The following is a 21363-nucleotide window of genomic DNA, read 5'->3' as shown; positions in this document are numbered from 1 at the left end:
TATAACGCTCCATACAGGATACTGGCCCCCATATAACGCTGCATACAGGATACTGGCCCCCATATAATGCTCCATACAGAATACTGGCCCCCATATAATGCTCCATACAGGATACTGGCCCCCATATAACGCTCCATACAGGATACTGGCCCCCATATAATGCTCCATACAGAATACTGGCCCCCATATAACGTTCCATGCAGGCTGCGCCCCAACATACTGCCTCATGCAGGCTGTTCCCCCCACATAATGCTCCATGCAGGCTGTTCCCCCCACATAATGCCTCATGCAGGCTGTTCCCCCCACATAATGCCCCATGTAGAATGTCACCCCCCCTTATAATGCCCCATGCAGGATGTCACACCCCTCCTCCCTTATAATGCCCCATGCAGGATGTCACACCCCGCCTCCCTTATAATGCCCCATACAGGATGTCACCCCACCCCCTTATAATGCCCCATATAGGATGTCACCCCCCTTATAATTCCCCATGCAGGATGTCACACCCCCCCTCCCTTATAATGCCCCATGCAGGATGTCAGGATGTCACACCCCCCTCCCTTACAATGCCCCATACAGGATGTCACACACACCCCCCTCATAATGCCACATGCAGGATGTCAGGATGTCACACCCCCCTCTCCCCACCCCACCATATAATGCCCCATGCCTCCATACAATAAAAAAAAAATCAAATACTCACCTCACTTCTCCTTACCTGCTGCCGCTGCTCCAGACTCCTCAGCGTCTTCCCACTCTGCGCTGTGACGGCTCAGGAGAGAGCGCGGTGTAAAGACGTCACCGCACCCTCTGACTTGAGACGTCACAGTGCAGCAGCCGCAGAAGAGACCGGAACTGCTGTGGAGGCACGGGGAGCGGTAAGTAATGTGCCGGATGCCGGGGCCCTGATCAAGGACGGGGGCGGGTGCTGGCACCGCTCTCCTCCGCTCACGGGTCCCATAGCGCAGCTGGGTGCCCAACGGCGAGTGGGCCCCCCCACCTGCTCAGGGCCCTGGCACTTGCCCGGGTGCTGACACCGGCCCTGCCCATTACACCCTCAGATGACTTCCATGGTGGGTACAGTGTCTAAAATGGGGTCACTTTAGGAGGTTGTATGTTCTTCACACCTTGGGGGCATTGCTATTGGCTCCCACAAGTGAGGACTGACAAAGATACACAGCTCCGCTCCGTACACACGCGGCTCCGCTCCGTACGGCTCGTACACACGCGGCTCCGCTCTGTACACCTCGTACACGCGCGATTCTTCAGGCTTGAAATTATGTTGGTCAATGTTCCAGAAGGCAGAGGGAAAAAATGGGAGGCAGGCGAGTGAAAAAACCCTCATCAACGAAAGGATGCAGTACACCTCGTACACGCGCGGCTCCGCTCCGTACACCTCGTACATGCGCGGCTCCGCTCCGTACACCTCATACACGCGTGGCTCCGTACGCCTCGTACACAGGCGGCTCCGCTCCGTACGCCTCGTACACACGCGGCTCCGCTCCGTACGCCTCGTACACACGCGGCTCCGCTCCGTACGCCTCGTACACACGCGGCTCCGCTCCGTATGCCTCGTACACACGCGCCTCCGCTCCGTACGCCTCGTACACACGCGGCTCTGCTCCGTACGCCTCGTACACGCACGATTCTTCAGGCTTGAAATTATGTTGGTCAATGTTCCAGAAGGCAGAGGGAAAAATAATGGGAGACAGGCGAGTGAAAAAACCCTCATCAACGAAAGGATGCAGTACAACTCGTACACGCGCGGCTCCGCTCCGTACACCTCGTACACGCGCGGCTCCGCTCCGTACACCTCATACACGCGTGGCTCCGTACGCCTCGTACACAGGCGGCTCCGCTCCGTACGCCTCGTACACACGCGGCTCCGCTCCGTACGCCTCGTACACACGCGGCTCCGCTCCGTACGCCTCGTACACACGCGGCTCCGCTCCGTACGCCTCGTACACACGCGGCTCCGCTCCGTACACCTCGTACAAGCGCGGCTCCGCTCCGTACACCTCGTACACGCGCGGCTCCGCTCCGTACACCTCGTACACGCGCGATTCTTCAGGCTTGAAATTATGTTGGTCAATGTTCCAGAAGGCAGAGGGAAAAATAATGGGAGGCAGGCGAGTGAAAAAACCCTCATCAACGAAAGGATGCAGTACACCTCGTACACGCGCGGCTCCGCTCCGTACACCTCATACACGCGCGGCTCCGTACACCTCGTACACACGCGGCTCTGCTCCGTACACCTCATACACGCGCGGCTCCGTACACCTCGTACACACGCAGCTCCGCTCCGTACACCTCGTACACGCGCGGCTCCGCTCCGTACACCTCGTACACGTGCCGCTCCGCACACCTCATACACGCGCGGCTCCGTACACCTCGTACACACGCGGCTCCGCTCCGTACACCTCGTACACGCGCGGCTCCGTACACCTCGTACATGCGCGGCTCCGCTCCGTACACCTTGTACACGTGCCGCTCCGCTCCGTACACCTCGTACACGCGCGGCTCCGCTCCGTACACCTCGTACACGCGCGGCTCCGCTCCGTACACCTCGTACACGCGCGATTCTTCAGGCTTGAAATTATGTTGGTCAATGTTCCAGAAGGCAGAGGGAAAAATAATGGGAGGCAGGCGAGTGAAAAAACCCTCATCAACGAAAGGATGCAGTACACCTCGTACACGCGCGGCTCCGCTCCGTACACCTCATACACGCGCGGCTCCGTACACCTCGTACACACGCGGCTCCGCTTCGTACACCTCGTACACGCCCGGCTCAAATCCGTACACCTCGTACACACGCGGCTCCGCTCCGTACACCTCATACACGCGCGGCTCCGTACACCTCGTACACACGCAGCTCCGCTCCGTACACCTCGTACATGCGCGGCTCCGCTCCGTACACCTCGTACACGTGCCGCTCCGCTTCGTACACCTCGTACACGCGCGGCTCCGCTCCGTACACCTCGTACACGCGCGTCTCCGCTCCGTACACCTCGTACACACGCGCGATTCTTCAGGCTTGAAATTATTTTGGTCAATGTTCCAGAAGGCAGAGGGAAAAATAATGGGAGGCAGGCGAGTGAAAAAACCCTCATCAACGAAAGGATGCAGTACACCTCGTACATGCGCGGCTCCGCTCCGAACACCTCATACACGCGCGGCTCCGTACACCTCGTACACACGCGGCTCTGCTCCGTACACCTCATACACGCGCGGCTCCGTACACCTCGTACACACGCAGCTCCGCTCCGTACACCTCGTACACGCGCGGCTCCGCTCCGTACACCTCGTACACGCGCGGCTCCGCTCCGTACACCTCGTACACGCGCGGCTCCGTACACCTCGTACACACGCGGCTCTGCTCCGTACACCTCGTACACACGCGGCTCCGCTCCGTACACCTCGTACACGCCCGGCTCAAATCCGTACACACGCGATTCTTCAGGCTTGAAATTATTTTGGTCAATGTTCCAGAAGGCAGAGGGAAAAATAATGGGAGGCAGGCGAGTGAAAAAACCCTCATCAACGAAAGGATGCAGTACACCTCGTACACGCGTGGCTCCGCTCCGAACACCTCATACACGCGCGGCTCCGTACACCTCGTACACACGCGGCTCTGCTCCGTACACCTCATACACGCGCGGCTCCGTACACCTCGTACACACGCAGCTCCGCTCCGTACACCTCGTACACGCGCGGCTCCGTACACCTCGTACACACGCGGCTCTGCTCCGTACACCTCGTACACACGCGGCTCCGCTCCGTACACCTCGTACACGCGCGGCTCCGCACACCTCGTACACGCGCGGCTCCGTACACCTCGTACACACGCGGCTCTGCTCCGTACACCTCGTACACGCGCGATTCTTCAGGCTTGAAATTATGTTGGTCAATGTTCCAGAAGGCAGAGGGAAAAATAATGGGAGGCAGGCGAGTGAAAAAACCCTCATCAACGAAAGGATGCAGTACACCTCGTACACGCGCGGCTCCGCTCCGTACACCTCGTACACGCGCGGCTCCGCTCCGTACACCTCATACACGCGTGGCTCCGTACACCTCGTACACAGGCGGCTCCGCTCCGTACGCCTCGTACACACGCGGCTCCGCTCCGTACGCCTCGTACACGCGCGATTCTTCAGGCTTGAAATTATGTTGGTCAATGTTCCAGAAGGCAGAGGGAAAAATAATGGGAGGCAGGCGAGTGAAAAAACCCTCATCAACGAAAGGATTCAGTACACCTCGTACACGCGCGGCTCCGCTCCGTACACCTCATACACGCAGGGCTCCGTACACCTCGTACACACGCGGCTCTGCTCCGTACACCTCATACACGCGCGGCTCCGTACACCTCGTACACACGCAGCTCCGCTCCGTATACCTCGTACACGCGCGGTTCCGTACACCTCGTACACGCGCGGCTCCACTCCGTACACCTCATACACGCGCGGCTCCGTACACCTCGTACACACGCGGCTCTGCTCCGTACACCTCGTACACGCCAGGCTCAAATCCTTACACCTCGTACACACGCGGCTCCGCTCCGTACACCTCATACACGCGCGGCTCCGTACACCTCGTACACACGCAGCTCCGCTCCGTACACCTCGTACACGTGCCGCTCCGCTCCGTACACCTCGTACACGCGCGGCTCCGTACACCTCGTACACGCGTGGCTCCGTACACCTCGTACACACGCGGCTCTGCTCCGTACACCTCGTACACGCGCGGCTCCGCTCCGTACACCTCGTACACGCGCGGCTCCGCTCCGTACACCTCGTACACGCGCGGCTCCGCTCCGTACACCTCGTACACACGCGGCTCCGTACACCTCGTACACACGCAGCTCCGCTCCGTACACCTCGTACACACACGGCTCTGCTACATCCACACTGTAAACCCCTCCTGACCCCACACATAAACTTCAGCTCATCCAGCACCATGACAACCAGCACAGCAGAGTCCTGCATCCACTGAGGCCCCTGATCATGTGACCCCTGACTCCTCCCCTCCTGTGACCTCATCACAGCTCCTGTGCGCACAGAGCAGCCATATATGTGGTGGCGGCTCTGCAGGTGGAGGTATGTGGAGACCCTATTACTGGGCGCAGGGGGCATTAACCCCTTCAGCACGGAGACTCTTTTGGGGTCTTGTGTTGCCCCTTTATAAGAATCATAAGGTTTTTGTTCTGTTGCCTGTAATAGATATATACGACCCAACTATGGAGACAGGAAGGGAGGAAACTTATTGTTCTCATAGTACAGGACCCCTTTACTGGCCCCACAGTGTAATGCCCCCATTATGCCCCTTATGCAGGATGTATGATGCCCCCCACAGTGTAATGCCCCCATTATGCCCCTTATGCAGGATGTATGATGCCCCCACAGTGTAATGCCCCCATTATGCCCCTTATGCAGGATGTATTATGCCCCCACAGTGTAATGCCCCCATTATGCCCCTTATGCAGGATGTATGATGCCCCCACAGTGTAATGCCCCCATTATGCCCCTTATACAGTATGTATGATGCCCCCACAGTGTAATGCCCCCATTATGCCCCTTAGTGAGTATGTATGATGCCCCCACACAGTGTAATGCCCCCATTATGCCCCTTATACAGTATGTACGATGCCCCCACACAGTGTAATGCCCCCATTATGCCCCTTATGCTGGATGTATGATGCCCCCACAGTGTAATGCCCCCATTATGCCCCTTATGCAGGATGTATGATGCCCCCCACAGTGTAATGCCCCCATTATGCCCCTTATGCAGTATGTATTATGTCCCCACACAGTGTAATGCTCCCATTATGCCCCTTATGCAGGATATATGATGCCCACACACAGTATAATGCCCCCATTATGCCCCTTATGCAGTATGTATGATGCCCCCCACACAGTATAATGTTCCCACAGCGCCACCTGAGGTTTTACAGTTGGAATAATCCCTTTGGAAAATGATTTTTCCTTTACCTAGATTTCGAGGCTTTGTACAGTAATATACCGCATGAGGATGGTATCAGAGGAGTAAGACATTTCTTGAAATCGAGATCAGTAGAGTGTAGCAGACATAATGATTTCATGGACGATCTTCTAAAATTCGCTATTACTCATAACTTCTTTCTTTTTGACCGGAAGTACTTCCACCAGCTCAGGGGTACTGTGATGGGGAGCCCCTGGGCTCTCTCGTATGCTAACCTATTCCTGGGCTGGTGGGAGGAAACCACAATATTCAGGGATGATCATATGTGATGGCATCCATATATTGGGGTATGGTACAAATATATTGACTACATTTTTATCATCTGGTTAGGGACAAGTCAAAAATCTTTTGAATTTGTCAGGGAACTCAACATCAATAGAGTGGGCCTTAGATTTACATCTGAATTTAATTATTACCAGTTGCCTTTCCTGTATGTACTAATCAAGAAAGATTGGGATGGAACCCTAGGGACTCTCAACTACCATAAACCTTCAAGCACTATTATACTATTGAAGTGGGATATCAACCACCTCATCCCCATAAAAAGAGTAATACCCAGGAGCCAATTTTTATGGTTGAGAAGGTACTGCCATAATGTCACAGATTTTAATATACAGGCCATAGACCTGAACACCAGATTCAGGGAAAAAGGGTACTCATGGTACATTTTGGATTCCGCATCATCGTTTGCAAAAAAATGGGAGAGACAGACACTCCTCCATACCTAACCAAAAGACCAAGAAAAAGATGGGATAACACAAGTAATAGGAACTTATGACAATCAGAGTGACCATATCTTTAATATCCTCAGAAAACACTGGGATATACTTGTGGCCGACCCGGCCCTGAGGTTGCTGTGTGATCTACTCCCACAATAACTTTCAGAAAGGGTCAGTCCATTAGGGACCATTTAGTGCATAGTTTCTACAAAAAACCTGCACCGAAGGGGACATGGCTAGATATAAGAGTCTGCGGTTTCTTTAGATGTGGAGAAAGTTGTACATTTAGTTGGATGAGACCATGTAAATCTTTCTCGAGTTCCTCCACGATTAAAATCTTTTTTCCAGTGGGATTATTCCAACTGTAAAACCTCAGGACTTGTATATATGGCCACATGCACCTGTCCCCTAGATTATGTAGGCAAGACCAAGAGGGTGTCTAGGAGGAGTGTGTGTGGGGGGGGAATTTTGGTGATATATGCCATGGTCCGGACACCCCATTAGCGAGACACATGAACAGTGTACATCGAGGTGGAACCGGAGACATCTCCTTTTGCATCATTGAGGTGGTTAAACCCAATGTGAGAGGTGGTGATCACAATAGATGTATCCTCAAAAAGGAAAGTGATGGGATTTTTAGGATTCACGAGCCCCTAAGGGACTCAATGAGCAAATTTCCTGGGCCTGTTTTGTATGAATACAGCCCCATTCTGGATTACATTTTTGGATTGTATACTCTACCCATTGCTACTCAGTTCCCTGTGAATGGGGTTCACATATTGTTGTACTTCATCGATATATCTGAGCTTCTATATCAGAATTATTTCTGATCAGTTATATCCTACATCTACTATTTCATAATTAAGAAGTGTGGTGATCCTTGTGTATCTCTATGCAATAGGGGTCAAATTTGACCATTTAGGAATATACTGTGGGCCATCATCCCATATTTTATGTAGTGATAAAGTAGATCTACATGCCTACTGCATGATGGGAGGATGTGCAATACTTGTTTTTAGTCTCCCATGACGCTGATCTCAGAGATAGGATTTTTCTATATTGGTGGAATGCAATCCAAAACCATTATACGCTCCGGCGTGGAACGCATGCTTCCGGACATGCGCATTCGCAGATAGGAGACTGTGATGCACTCCGGCATGGAACGCACATGTCCGGGCACATTTGTGCTTTCTGCCCGCCCGTCTCCAGTGTTTTGTGCTGGATTGTGGGGAATACTTGAGAATTTATTTTTGTTCTGTCTTTAGTTGATGCCACTGATGCATCAGATAAGTCCTCAGAGAATTATAATTAGAGGAACCCATGGACACATTAGGATTTGTGAAGCTGACCTCCGCTCTCCGCTATTTCCTTTTGAATTTATTGTGTGACCTGTATTTCAGAGCAGTAGCTCTTGGTTTGTTTCATTTCCATGTGTAAATTGAATTTGACTCGTAGTCTTTGATATCTCTTTCAAACTTAGTTTTTTTGATGTCTGAGATGCATCCTCCAGACTTTGTAAATTCTTTTGCATATTTTGTTTGAGTTTTGTATCCAAAAAGTCTTCTACACTAGGCGGAAAACTTTCACCTAGTTTTTTTTCAAGAAAAAAATATCAAACGCAATGTGACTTGATTATCCTTTTACAAATTTATCTTTATTAAGTTTTGAAAAGGAAATACAAATACAAACACCGGGTACTAGTTGTGCAACAAGTAGTAGGTCAAACATGACCACATAACCATAACAATAACCAGTATTTTCAACACATTTGAAAATGAAATAAGTAAACACAATCCAAAGTAGAGTCGCTGGTAGAACATTGGAAGCCTCTGATCGCTCCGGTGATGCACTGTACTACTGTAGTGCCGTGTATTATCACTGCCTGTCAGTGCAATAGTAACGTCCCCATACACATGAGATAAGTGTTGGCTGATCGGTCATTTGGCAGACGACTATCTCTCCAGACTCCCCCATACACACAAATATTCCAGCTTTCCTGTGGTTTGTATGACTGACTGGTACTGTCGGGAGGCCCCCAAATACATTATATAGTCAACCAAAACCCCCAAAATCAGTGCTTCCATGCAACTTTAGTCTAATGTTTATGGGGCGTTAAAAGGTAACTTATTGGACGCTACCTATGGCCTGGCCTAATAGACTTTTGTACATTGCAGGCCCAGACACCATTATTAGGCATTTCAGTATTGTAGGAACTAGGCAGCCCCATACTATCGAGTACTTGGGGAGGAAGGGCATTCAGCCTAACTCTGTCACGCCTTCTTAGATGCCATGTTTGCTTTTTGCAGGACAACGCGCACAGCACCAGGAACTAGCGGTGGACACCGCGTTCCTCTAAGCCACTACGTGCAGCACCACCTTATAACCAGGAACTCTGGGTCACAGGTATGCTACGTCCAGCTCTATTCTGGGTATCTCGGCCTCCACAGTCCCTCTCAGCTGATAACTCTGACTCTGCCACTCTCTGCTCTTTTCTGCAGACCCAAGCAGCCAGTGTCACCATATCTCCACACTTTTGAATTCCTACCTTTGAATACCATCCAGCAGTCTAGTAGGTGTCACCTCTCTTCAATTTGTATATATACTTGCTTTATACTATGATGTTGTATCTGCATTAATGGGGTTTGACGGAATATTATGCACTGTTTGACAGCATGTTTATTGTTCAGGTTAAACAAGAGATATTATCATGTTATTGCACAATGATCCATTTGTATATGCTTTTTTATTTTATTATTTATTATTATTTTATTTATTGTTTTGTTCTTTGTGCTATTTCCAATAGTTCTTGATTAAGGTCAGATCGACCGAAACGTTTACTTTTGTTTTTGGACTGCATTAAAAAAAAAAATTTCTATAAGAACCATTGAGTGCTGAGGTTATTCTCAATGTCAATTCCAGTGTCAGAAAATTAGATGAGAATTAGCGTTATGGAAGATGAGTCTATGAGAAACGTGTTCAGCTGCAGACTCCGAGGAAGAAACTACTTGTTGTCTGTGGCCTAAAATATATAGGTTTTATTACTAGATGTAAAGAAGAAAACCAAATACTGTAAAATAATAAATCTCCTCATATGTTTCCCCTTATTATCTCCAGTAATTGTATTATTACACAGGATTTTTATGATGTTACATCGGCTCATCTTCTCATTCAGGTCTCTACAATATCGGATCCTCTCAGTGAAGATCTTCTATATAAGAACATTTTCCTGATTTATCCATCAAAGATGGATATGGACAGAGACAAGATGGCGGAGAGGATATTGCACCTCACCCTAGAGATCCTCTTCCGGCTTACTGGAGAGGTGAGAGATTCTGATGACGTCACATTACATCATTCTTATCTATGGGAATAACAGATGGACAGAACTGGAGAGGTGAGGACTCTGGAAATGTCTGGAGTGAGATTTATTAATGTGTCTCTCCATAACCAGAGATTAATCACGGGGCCCCCACCTCACCCCCTGATACATGAGGACATCAATGACCAGATCCTAGAACTCACCTACAAGATGATTGAGCTTCTGACTGGAGAGGTGACATTGCTGGGACATTATACAGTAACACTATTAAGGGATCAGGGGATGACGGTATCATTGTATGTGTCAGGTTCCTATAAGGTGTCAGGATGTCGCTGTCTATTTCTCCATGGAGGAGTGGGAGTATTTAGAAGGACACAAAGATCTGTACAAGGACGTCATGATGGAGGTTCTTCAGCCCCTCACATCACCAGGTAATAGACAGGACTAAATACACACGGCCTATAATTATCTGTATGTAAAGAATGAATTCAGTCCCTGTATGTGTTTCCTCTAGATCTATTCAGTAAGAGGACAACACCAGAGAGATGTCCCCATCCTCTTCTTCCACAGGACTGTAAGCAAGAAGATCCCAATGTTCCTCAGGATCATCAGGTAGATGGAGAGAAGGTGTCATGAGATCTCCCCTATGATGTGTAGACGGCTGTAAAGGTCTTGTCTTCAGTTCAGTTTTATCCACCATTATTATGTTTTATACTTGTGTAATGAGAACGGTGGAGATGGCAGGATTAGAGCTGATCATAGATGTGACTTCTCCATCTGTCTGTGACTTTTACAATATTTGTTTCAGGGTGAAGATCTGATCCATATTAATACTACAGAGACATATGTGAGGGGTGATGAGCGGTGTAAAGAGGAGATTCCTACATATGACTACCCAGGTGAGTAGTGACCACTAAATGCAGAGAAGTCACAGATTCTTCTCAGTCACCGGTTGTGGCTGCTTTATCAGTGGTGTAGTCCGGCCGTATCACAATCGTGTGATCACTATTTTGCCACTAGACCATAACATTCTCCTCCGTCCGAAAATGTTCAAATTACTTTGGGAAATTATGAAAGCCCTTTTCTATAGAACTTACAACCTGGAGGATCCACCTCCCCCCCTGGGATTAGGAGAATCTGACCGTTACCTGCCCAGATCTGTAAACTGCAAAGCCAAATGACAGCGTACGTAGAATGTGATGACAAATGAGAAAATCACTTGAAGAAAAATATTATGATGAGCCTCTAAGAGAAAGCGGAGGGTAATGATGCTGTTGGCTTCCTAGATCCCTGATATCTTATTGGATGAATCCACCTTCTCTCCCTTCTGTGCTGCTGAATGTGCTCATATGGTCCCTACAAGACCAGGTCCAGTCTTTCTGGCCAAACTTCGCTTTTATGATCGACAACATTAAATGTGCAGTGAGGGACAAGTGTGAATTTCTGTATAATAACAGCAGAGTTTCCCTTTATCCTGACTTTTCAATTTCTTTTAAAACCGACTAATTACAAACAGGATTGTGATAAACTATACAAAAAACATTACACCTGTGCCATGATATATCTCTAAGCTGTGCGAGGCTGATAGCTGTAATATACATTTATTCACGCCTGCAGGAGATGTGTTGGCATGGCTCGAGCCCTGGTATGTTGGATTCACTCCACATCATAAATTCCATTATGTTTTCAATCCTAAGGAATTCAGATTACTGCACAATCTCTCCTGAAATGGGGGCTCTAATACTTTCTCTACTTTCCTGGTCAGGACTCATAGTAGCTCCAAAGGTCCATCATAAATGAGTGTGACTCCGGTTTAGTGTTGGATTTCTCCCCTCATACATACGTTGTTGTTGGGGATGTTACATGTTTTTATATTCTTTCTTTTTTTACTAGTTCATTCTGTATGATAGTTTCATTGTGGTGGGATCTGCCTCACTTATGTGACTCTGTAACTCCCTGGTAGTCTTTCAAAAAGAAGATCTCCATTGTCTCTTCCAAATGCCCGAGATCTAAATTTAAGACACCTCAACTCTGCACTATTATAAAAGAGTTCACTTTAAATGTCTAATATTTCTTCTCATCTGACAGCAAATATTGTCCCTTACGATAGTTTAGATTGCCAAGAGCCCCCGAGCCCCATACTCTAATTACCCCAGAGAGGTTTCACCCCAGAGAGGTTTCACCACTAGTTACTCATTTTTCTCTGATGAAGACTGTTCAGTTTGATCATTTCAGTAGATGTGTTATTGTCTATACTCACAGTTTTTGACTTCAGTAATCCTCTGATTTAACCCCTTCCTGCAGCCGGTTTTGTGTTCCTAATCAGACCCATTTTTTAAATCTGACATGTGTCACTTTATGTGGTGATAACTCTGGAATTCTTCACAAAGGATAATAGGAAACAAATGGACCTTACAAATTATATTCCAACTTCTTTTGAATCTGACAATCCCCTATATACGGTTGAACACTACTGTCTGGGCACATGGGAGGTTAAGAAGGGAAGGAGCGACATTTAGCTATTAGGAATGCAGATTTTACTGGAATAGTTCCCAGACACAATGTATTGGGGGCGCTGTTTATGGTCATTTGGAAGCTCAAAAGATGGCCACCACGAACAAGCTTGCCTTATCTACCCGGTTTACAGATTTCACAAATTACTTTGCTCATCACCGTTTAACCCCTCTACATGGATCTGGAATTACACAGAGACCCCTAAGCTTGGGCCACAGTGTTACCTGATGTTCTGTGGAGTGAGATGGCAAGAAGAATAGTCAGATAGCCGGGTCAGAACCAAGAGGATAGAGAAAATACAAAATCAGAAGACACAAGAGTAGTCAGTAAACGGGCCGAGGTCACAACAGGAAACAAATACACAAGCCGGGAGCTGAGCACAGAGGACTGAACCAGAGGAGAACAAGGCTGTATCTGGCAGCTTCCGGCAATATGCTTCCAGCTTTAGTAGGGTGCGGTGCTTTCCAATTGGCTGAAGCAGGGAGCAGATTACTTCAGCTGGACAACACACACCCATACTGTCAGACTGGATGGTACTACAGGTCCCAGCAACCCTAATCTTAGTGGCTGCGCAGAGCCTGCGCCGCCCAGAGCTTCTGGTTCTGACGTCTCCTCCATCACCAGCGCCACCTGCAGGATGAATAAGGCGGCGCCTGGTGAGAGAAGCAGACGTCGCAGGAGCAGATCCCAGAAGAGATGGGACACACCATTTGCAGAAGCCCTAATATAACAAAATGGTAGAAAACCAGATCAGTAGAAATCCCCATAAAGTGACTCAATTTTGGAAATTATAACCCTCAGTGAATTAATCTATAGAAGTAGTGACTATTTTGACTCCACAGTCACTTTCCAGAAATTAGCACTCAGTGGATGTTGGAGAGTGAAAATTGCAAATATGCCATTTTATTACCCAACACATAGTGTCCAGATTGTGCTCCAGGAGACACACACCGTAAATTAAGTGGGTTCTTACATGGAGGCTAAATGTGATTTAGGCACATAAACTACTGCAAAGCTCATAAGCGAGGGTGAGATTTGACTTTGGGAGAGCAGATATTGCTGGATTGGTTAATGGAAGCCATGTTACTTTTCAAGAGCCTGTGAGCCACTAATAATGTGGAAACCTCTGTTTTTCCATTGACAGATGAGGACCTTGTTTTTTGTGAGAGGAGTAGAAGTTTTTATTGGTATTATTTTCGCCTACATAACATCATTTGGTGGCTTTTTATTCCATATTTGGAGGCAGAATGAACAAACGGTTGAACACCATGCTCTACTGCTCAATCCTATGAGGTTTTCTATTAGACAGTCATTGTCCTGGTGGATAAGTGAATTTTTTTATATAACTTGCCTTTTTTATGGACAGTTTAAGTAGAAATGTTCAAAAATATAAAATTCAAGGATTTTTAATTAAAAAATAATAATTGGTTTTCTTCTTGGCAGATGTCTGTACCAGGAGATCAGAGGGACAGCTGAAATCTTCAATTTTCAAATCAGATAATTTTCAGATCCAACAGGATACAATTGAAGTGAATGCCATTTCTCCAGATATCCCATCATCCCTTCACTGCAATGATCTGTCATCTGATCCTTTGAAACAGGTCCTGTCTTCTGATTCATTACCGACTACTAAGGAAAATCAAAGTCACAAAATAAGCATTAAAAAACGAACTGCTCCTAATGTAACGAAGCCATTTTCACGTTCAGAATACAGAAATAGTTTTCCTCCCAAAAAGTCTTTTCTTAAACCTCAAAAAACTCACACAGCACAGAATAGATTTTCTTGTTCCGAGTGTGGGAGGTGTTTTAATCAGAAATCAGATCTTGTTAGGCACCAGAGAACTCACACAGGAGAGAAGCCATTTTCCTGTTCAGAATGTGGGAAACGTTTTGCAGAGAAATCATATCTTATCGCACATGAGAGAACTCACACAGGAGAGAAGCCATTTTCCTGTTCAGAATGTGGGAAATGTTTTACAAAGAAATCAAATCTTATCAAACATCAGGGAACTCACACAGGGGAGAAGCCTTTTTCATGCTCAGATTGTGGAAAATGTTTTGGACACAAATCATATCTTAATATACATCAGAGAACTCACACAGTGGAGAAGCCTTTTCCGTGTTCAGAATGTGGAAAATGTTTTAACCATAAATCAGCTTTGGTTAACCACCAGAGAACTCACACAGGGGAGAAGCCTTTTCCATGTTCAGAATGTGGAAAATGTTTTAACCGGAAATCTAGTTTTCTTAAGCACCAGACAAACCACACAGAGGAGAAGCCTTTTTCATGTTCAGATTGTGGGAAATGTTTTGTACAGAAATCATATCTTAATATACATCAGAGAACTCACACAGGGGAGAAGCCTTTTCCATGTTCAGAATGTGGAAAATGTTTTAACCATAAATCAGCTTTGGTTAACCACCAGAGAACCCACACAGGGGAGAAGCCTTTTCCATGTTCAGAATGTGGAAAATGTTTTAACCAGAAATCTAGTTTTCTTAAGCACCAGAGAAACCACACAGAGGAGAAACCATTTTCCTGTTCAGCATGTGGGAAATGTTTTACAGTGAAATCAACTCTTATCAACCATCAGAGAACTCACACAGGAGAAAAGCCATTTTCCTGTTCAGAATGTGGGAAATGTTTTACAGAGAAATCAAATCTTATCAGACATCATAGAACTCACACAGGGGAGAAGCCATTTTCATGTTCAGAATGTGGGAAATCTTTTGCAAAGAAATCAAATCTTATCAAACATCAGAGAACTCACACAGGGGAGAAGCCTTTTTCATGCTCAGATTGTGGAAAATGTTTTGGACACAAATCATATCTTTATAAACATCAGAGAACTCACACAGGGGAGAAGCCTTTTTCATGTCCAGAATGTGGGAAATGTTTTAACCAGAAATCGGATCTTGATAAGCACCGGAGAATCCACACAGGGGAGAAGCCTTTTCCATGTTCAGAATGTGGGAAATGTTTTAACCAGAAAGGTCATCTTGATAACCACCGGAGAATCCACACAGGGGAGAATGCCGCAACTACACCCAACTAGTCTCTGTAGAGATTAGAAAGGCCCTAGCTGCACAACTAAAAACTCCACCACACACCCAACTAACTAATAAGCCGTTGAGGAGTTTCTCATACCTCCTGAGGAACCAGAGGGGAGGCTGCAACACACTCTCAACAAGGGGAAAGGAAAGTATGAAGGAAAATACGAAAACCCTGAATGAGAAACAAAAACACATTCATATAGGGCAAAGAAGGCAAGCTAAGGAGAACCACAAATAAAGGGAACAAGTATAATCTCCTAGAAACCTAACATTGTTAGAATAAAAAGGTACTGGGAGGGAAAGCAAACTGACCGAGAGGATAGTTTCACCTTTGTGGTGAAACTTATAAAATTCATCCTCACCAACTGTAAATGTAAACCTGTCCATTTATAATGACCACGGACAAGATAAAGATTCTCAACTCACATCAAGACCACAAGATCCCAGGTACTTTCAGCTGAATCACAACTAATGTAGTGTACTTAATTATATGTACCAAATGTCCAACTGGGGGTCTGTATGTAGGGGAGACAGGGCAAAAACTTAGAACAAGGATGAATTCTCATCGCCACACAATAAAAGAAAAAAAGAATAGATCTACTTGTGGCCAACCTTTTTACGGCCACAACTGCTTCTCCCTCTCCCATACTAATAGTTCTGCTTCAGGCCACTTGTCTTATATATTGCATTATTCCTGTGCCCTGTTGTGTATTAATATGTGACTATTCAGATTTTGTGTTATACTATACAAAACCTACAAAAGACAAAAAATATATCACATACCCTACCATCATTATATATAAATGTAAAGCAAAGTTGCATATGAAATATAGGGTACTTAGTGAACGATTTTTGATCAAAAAAAGTATACAAGCCGTCCCACCAGCGACAAGGTGACCCTAATTGGGACGGTCCTACACTGTCTATGTTAAAAAACCTTACTGTATATCAAAGTTGAAGTGATGCATATAAAAGGGTAGACAAATAGAACCGGGTCCCAATATCAGACCACCTAAGCCCGTGGTAAGCTACATATATACTAACCAGCTCAACAAGGGAGATGCCACACCCCTAATTTGCACAGAATGCAAACAAGACAAAAAAAACAAGCAATGTTCACATTGCTTGGTTTTTTGTTTTGTGTTATACTATGTGTGATGAAGAGACCTGAGTAGTCTCGAAAGCTTACTAATGGCTAACTGAAAAGATGGTATCCTCCACTGAGGACTCTCAAATTTTAATATTTTTATCCATACAGCAATTTTAAGATCTCTCCACAGGTGTTCAATGGGATTTAGATCCGGATTCATTGCTGGTCAGAACTCTCCAGCACTTTGTTTCTATCCATTTTATGGGTGCTTCTTGAAATATGTTTGGGGTCATTGTCATGCTGGAAGATCCATGACCTAGCAAGCAAACCCAGCTTTCTGACACTAGGCTCTCTATTGTGCCCCAAAATCCTTTGCTAATCTTCAGATTTCATGATGCCTTGCACACAGTTAAGGTACCTGACCAGAGGCAGCAAAACAACCCCAAAACATTTTTGAAGTTCCACCATATTTGACTGTATGTGTTGTAAATTTATTGATTATGTTGCGCACCTTGGACAGAAGAACATCCGGATCTCTAAAGATGGACTTATAACCTTGAAATTATTGATATTTTTCAACAATTTTGGTTTTCAAGTCCTCAGACTCATGCAAAGATTGAATCAACTTCTCCCTTTTTTATCTGGTTTTAGTTGTGATTTTCATATTGCCCACACCTGTTACTTGCCACAATTGCGTTTGAACATGCTTCACTTGCTTGAAACAAAGTTGTTTACCCACAATTTTGGCAAGGTGTCAAGAATTTTGTCCGACCTATTTTGTGTGAAATTATGTTCAATTTGCCTTTTTTTCTCTGTTTTCTTGTGTTGTTCCAATACATGCAAAGGAAATAAACGTGTTTAACAAAACGTGTAATTGCAATAATTTTATGGGAGAATTACTTCATTTTCTGGAACAATTTCAAGGGAGCCAACACTTTTGACCATGACTTGTTTTTGTTGCCTTTTTAATTTGTTGCAGCATATCATCCTCTTCATGTTCAGCTATATTAGGAGGCTTGTGGCAAAGTCCAATTAGCAGCTTTCCATTATTGCCATTTCCATGTACATTACCCATACAGATTGTACATCAGGGATGTAAAGCTCAAAACATGCAAAGGGCCAAAATGAAAAACTTGGACAAAGTCATGGACCAACCAGTATACAGTATAATGGGCCCCACATAGTCCTCCATACAGTATGATTGGCCCCGCATAACTTTCCATCCAGTATAATGGGCTCCACATAGCTTTCCATCCAGTATAATGGGCCCCACAAAGTCCTCCATGCAGAATAATGGCCTCACATAGGTGTGGTGGTTCTGGTGTCGTGGGTGAAATATAATCAAAAGTTGGGCATGTATGCAGTACATTGTCGAAGCTGCCCCCCATGTCGTCATTGAGCTTGAGGTCTTAAATTGGTTTTAACGAAAATACCCACCCCTTTACCTATTTTTCTTTCCTATCCGTTTCAATGTAGTGTAACCCTCTGTGTTTGTCACCCAGTCATGGCTTTCATCCATCCAGGTTTCTGTAATGCCCACCACATCATAATCTGTGGCTGACCTAAGAGTCTGATTCATTCATTTTGTTTTCAAGACTTCTTGCATTTGCCTGCAGACATTTAATACTATTAGCACATTTATTACGGCTACTCGCCTCCTTACTTTCCTTGAATGTCTCACTCTCTCTGTCTACTCTATCCCCTTATTTGCACATCAACCCTCCCTCTCCCCAGATCCTAGTTTGAAAGCTCCTCCATCCATCTGACCATTTTTTCCCCCAGCACATCTGCATTCTCCCCATTGAGGTGCAGCCTGTCCCTATCGTAAAGCCTGTAGCAGACAGAGAAGTCAGCGCAGTTCTCCATGAACCTAAACCCTTTCTTCCTGACAATTATCTCCTTATGTTCCTGCTGACTTTCTAGTGACGTAGTGGAATCAGCAGTATTTCTGAAGATACCACCTGTACTTCAGCTTCTCTCCTAATTCCCTGTAATAATTTTTAAAGACCTATCACCTCTCTTTAACTTTGTCATTGGTACCAATGTGTACCATGACTGCTGGGTTTTCCCCAGCCCCACCCAATAATCTGTCTATCTGATCGCATGAAGATCCCCGTTAGGGGCACACAAAATGTGTGTGTTCTCGTCTTAGTTGTCTGCCGCCGAATTGTGTATAGGATCTATACGGTCGGAGAAATCACAAATTAACACTGAGTAGTGTCTCAAATAGGCTTTTTATGGGAAAAATCAGGGACCTTTCCACACATTACCTCATTGCCTTATCTCAGAATTATGGCTGACATCTGTCGCTAATGAGTCATTATTTTAATATGTAAACAATTAAGTCAAGCTGACTCTCAATTAAGTCCATCTTGCACGTAAGGTTCAAAGGTCAATCTGTATAGTCACTTATCTTTTATTATTCTGTAATTTCCCTAAAAGTAATAAAGATCATTAGCAAGCTCTTATTATTAGATTAATATGTTAGTCAATAATCATTAGGGATTTTCCATAATTCCATGTTATAGATTCATAGAATGGTAGAGTCGGAGGGGACCTCTTGGGTCATCTGGTCCAACCCCATGCTCAAAGGAGGATTCACTAAATCATCTCAGACAGATGTCTGTCCAGCCTCTGTTTGAAGACGTCCATTGAAGGAGAACTCGCCACCTCTCGTGGCAGCCTGTTCCACTCATTAATCACCCTAACTGTCAAAAAGTTTTTTCTAATATCTAATTTGTGTCTCCTCCCATTCAATTTCATCCCATTGCTTCTAGTCTTTCCTTGTGCAAATGAGAATAAAGATGATCCTTCTACAATGTGACAGCCCTTGACATATTTGTAGACAGCTATTAAGTCTCCTCTCAGTCTTCTTTTTTGCAAGCTAAACATTCCCAAATCCTGCAACCGTCCCTCATAGGACATGGTTTGCAGATCGGTCACCATTCTGGTCGCTCTTCTCTGAACTTGCTCTAGTTTGTCGATGTCTTTTTTTAAAATGTGGTGCCCAAAACTGTACACCGTATTCCTAATGAGGTCTGACCAAAGAGGAGTAAAGTCTGATAATGACTTCACGTGATCTAGACTGTATGCTTCTGTTAGTACATCCCAGAATTGTATTTGGCTTTTTTGCTGCTTAATCACACTGTTGACTCATGTTCAGTCTATGATCTATTAGTATACCTAAGTCTTTTTCACATGTACTGTTGCTTAGCTCTATTCCTCCCATTCTGTATATGCTTTTTTAATTTTTATTACCCAGATGTAGTACTTTGCATTTTTCCCTGTTAAAAACCATTCTGTTAGTTACTGCCCACTGCTCCAGTTTATTTAGGTCTTTTTGAATCCTCTCTCTCTCTTCTCTAGTATTAGCTATCCCTCCTAGCTTTGTGTCATCAGCAAATTTAATCAGTTTACCCTCAATTCCTTCATCTAAATCATTGATAAAGATGTTAAATAATACAGGTCCCAGGACAGAGCCCTGTGGTACCCCACTTGAGACATTCATCCAGCTGGATGTGAAGCCATTTACGACCACCCTTTGAGTCCGATCACTAAGCCAATTATGAATCCACTTAACAGTTGCCTTGTCCATTCCATACTTGGTCATTTTTTCAATAAGGATGGTGTGAGATACTTTGTCAAATGCTTTGCTGAAGTCAACATATACTATATCTACAGCATTTCCCTGATCCACCCAGTCAGTGATTCTGTCATACTATGTTCCACGTAGTATGTGGATCTTTGATCAATATGAGGCTATTGGTACATTGTGGTACGGGCAGGAGGAGGGAATTTTGGATTGTCTGCAATTCTTAATACATACTATTTTCATATAACTTCCATAATCATACATATATTTATCCATAACACCCCAAATTAACTTAGGAATTATCTTAAGGACCATAATCTTTCCAGTTGACGAGATAATGCAAACCGTACCTGACCCACCTGGAACCAAGAATTCGCCTTACTTCATACTCCCGATACCCTTCCACATCCACCTCAATTATGTCTTGAGGTCCCCTCAAATTTTTTTAAAAGAGAAGAATGGAAATGATTATTGATTTTCCAGGCAATAGGAAGCTGCAACTTAACTGTCACAGGATTTAAAATTGTAATAATTTTATAAGGACCTACAAATTTAGGTGCAAATTTTCTAGATGTGATCTTTAAGCGCAGATTTTTTGAGGACAACCACACGAAATCCCTCACCCTAAAGACAGGAGCCTTGCTACGTCTGCGGTTACAACTCTTTTCGCCCAGTCACTATCTACCAAAAGATACATTTCGACCTCCCTCCAGGACTTAAAGAGGTTGACCACTACTATTAACAATGCCCCCATGGATTTAAATTGTGCCAACAAGTCTTTTTGTAAATATCTTGCTTGTTCTTTATTGCCTGTGAGCGGCGCTATTGCTGGCCGCTCACCAGGCATCACGTGACCCCGGCTGCAGCCGACTCCGACATCCTCTGATGTCACGTCAAGTTCCGGCTGCAGTTGGGCGTGAGCAAGTGACGCGCTCCCCCTTGATTGATGGGCTGTGGTCGGGGTTTCACCGCACATCACAGCCCAGATCCAACTTGCGCTTTCCCTCTCTGCTTTAGTTGAGGAAGAGCAATAAAAAATTGAATTGCACTCGGACCAATGTTAATGAATGAGTGACATCTC

General features: G+C 45.5%; 1 protein-coding gene across 2 annotated transcripts; it reads left to right on the top strand.

Moving 5' to 3' along the window:
* Window positions 1–5011: 5011 nt before the first annotated feature.
* Window positions 5012–17527, top strand: LOC141191655 (uncharacterized). Of its 2 annotated transcripts, XM_073661596.1 has the most exons (9): window positions 5012–5093; window positions 9020–9116; window positions 9212–9282; window positions 9886–10035; window positions 10165–10266; window positions 10340–10463; window positions 10547–10644; window positions 10841–10931; window positions 13990–17527. In XM_073661596.1, exons 4-9 carry the CDS (start codon window positions 9958–9960, stop codon window positions 15600–15602), a joined length of 2106 nt encoding a protein of 701 aa, XP_073517697.1. In that variant the 5' UTR covers window positions 5012–5093; window positions 9020–9116; window positions 9212–9282; window positions 9886–9957; the 3' UTR covers window positions 15603–17527. The 2 variants fall into 2 exon arrangements, with proteins under 2 accessions (XP_073517697.1, XP_073517698.1); XM_073661597.1 differs by lacking the exon at window positions 10165–10266.
* The last annotated feature ends 3836 nt before the right edge of the window (window positions 17528–21363 follow it).

Source organism: Phyllobates terribilis, unplaced genomic scaffold (assembly GCF_046119375.1).
Source record: "Phyllobates terribilis strain yellow unplaced genomic scaffold, ASM4611937v1 Scaffold_49__1_contigs__length_9717188, whole genome shotgun sequence".
Lineage (NCBI taxonomy): Eukaryota > Metazoa > Chordata > Amphibia > Anura > Dendrobatidae > Phyllobates > Phyllobates terribilis.
Note: the sequence above shows the minus strand (reverse complement) of the source record. Positions and strands in the feature narration are given on the sequence as shown.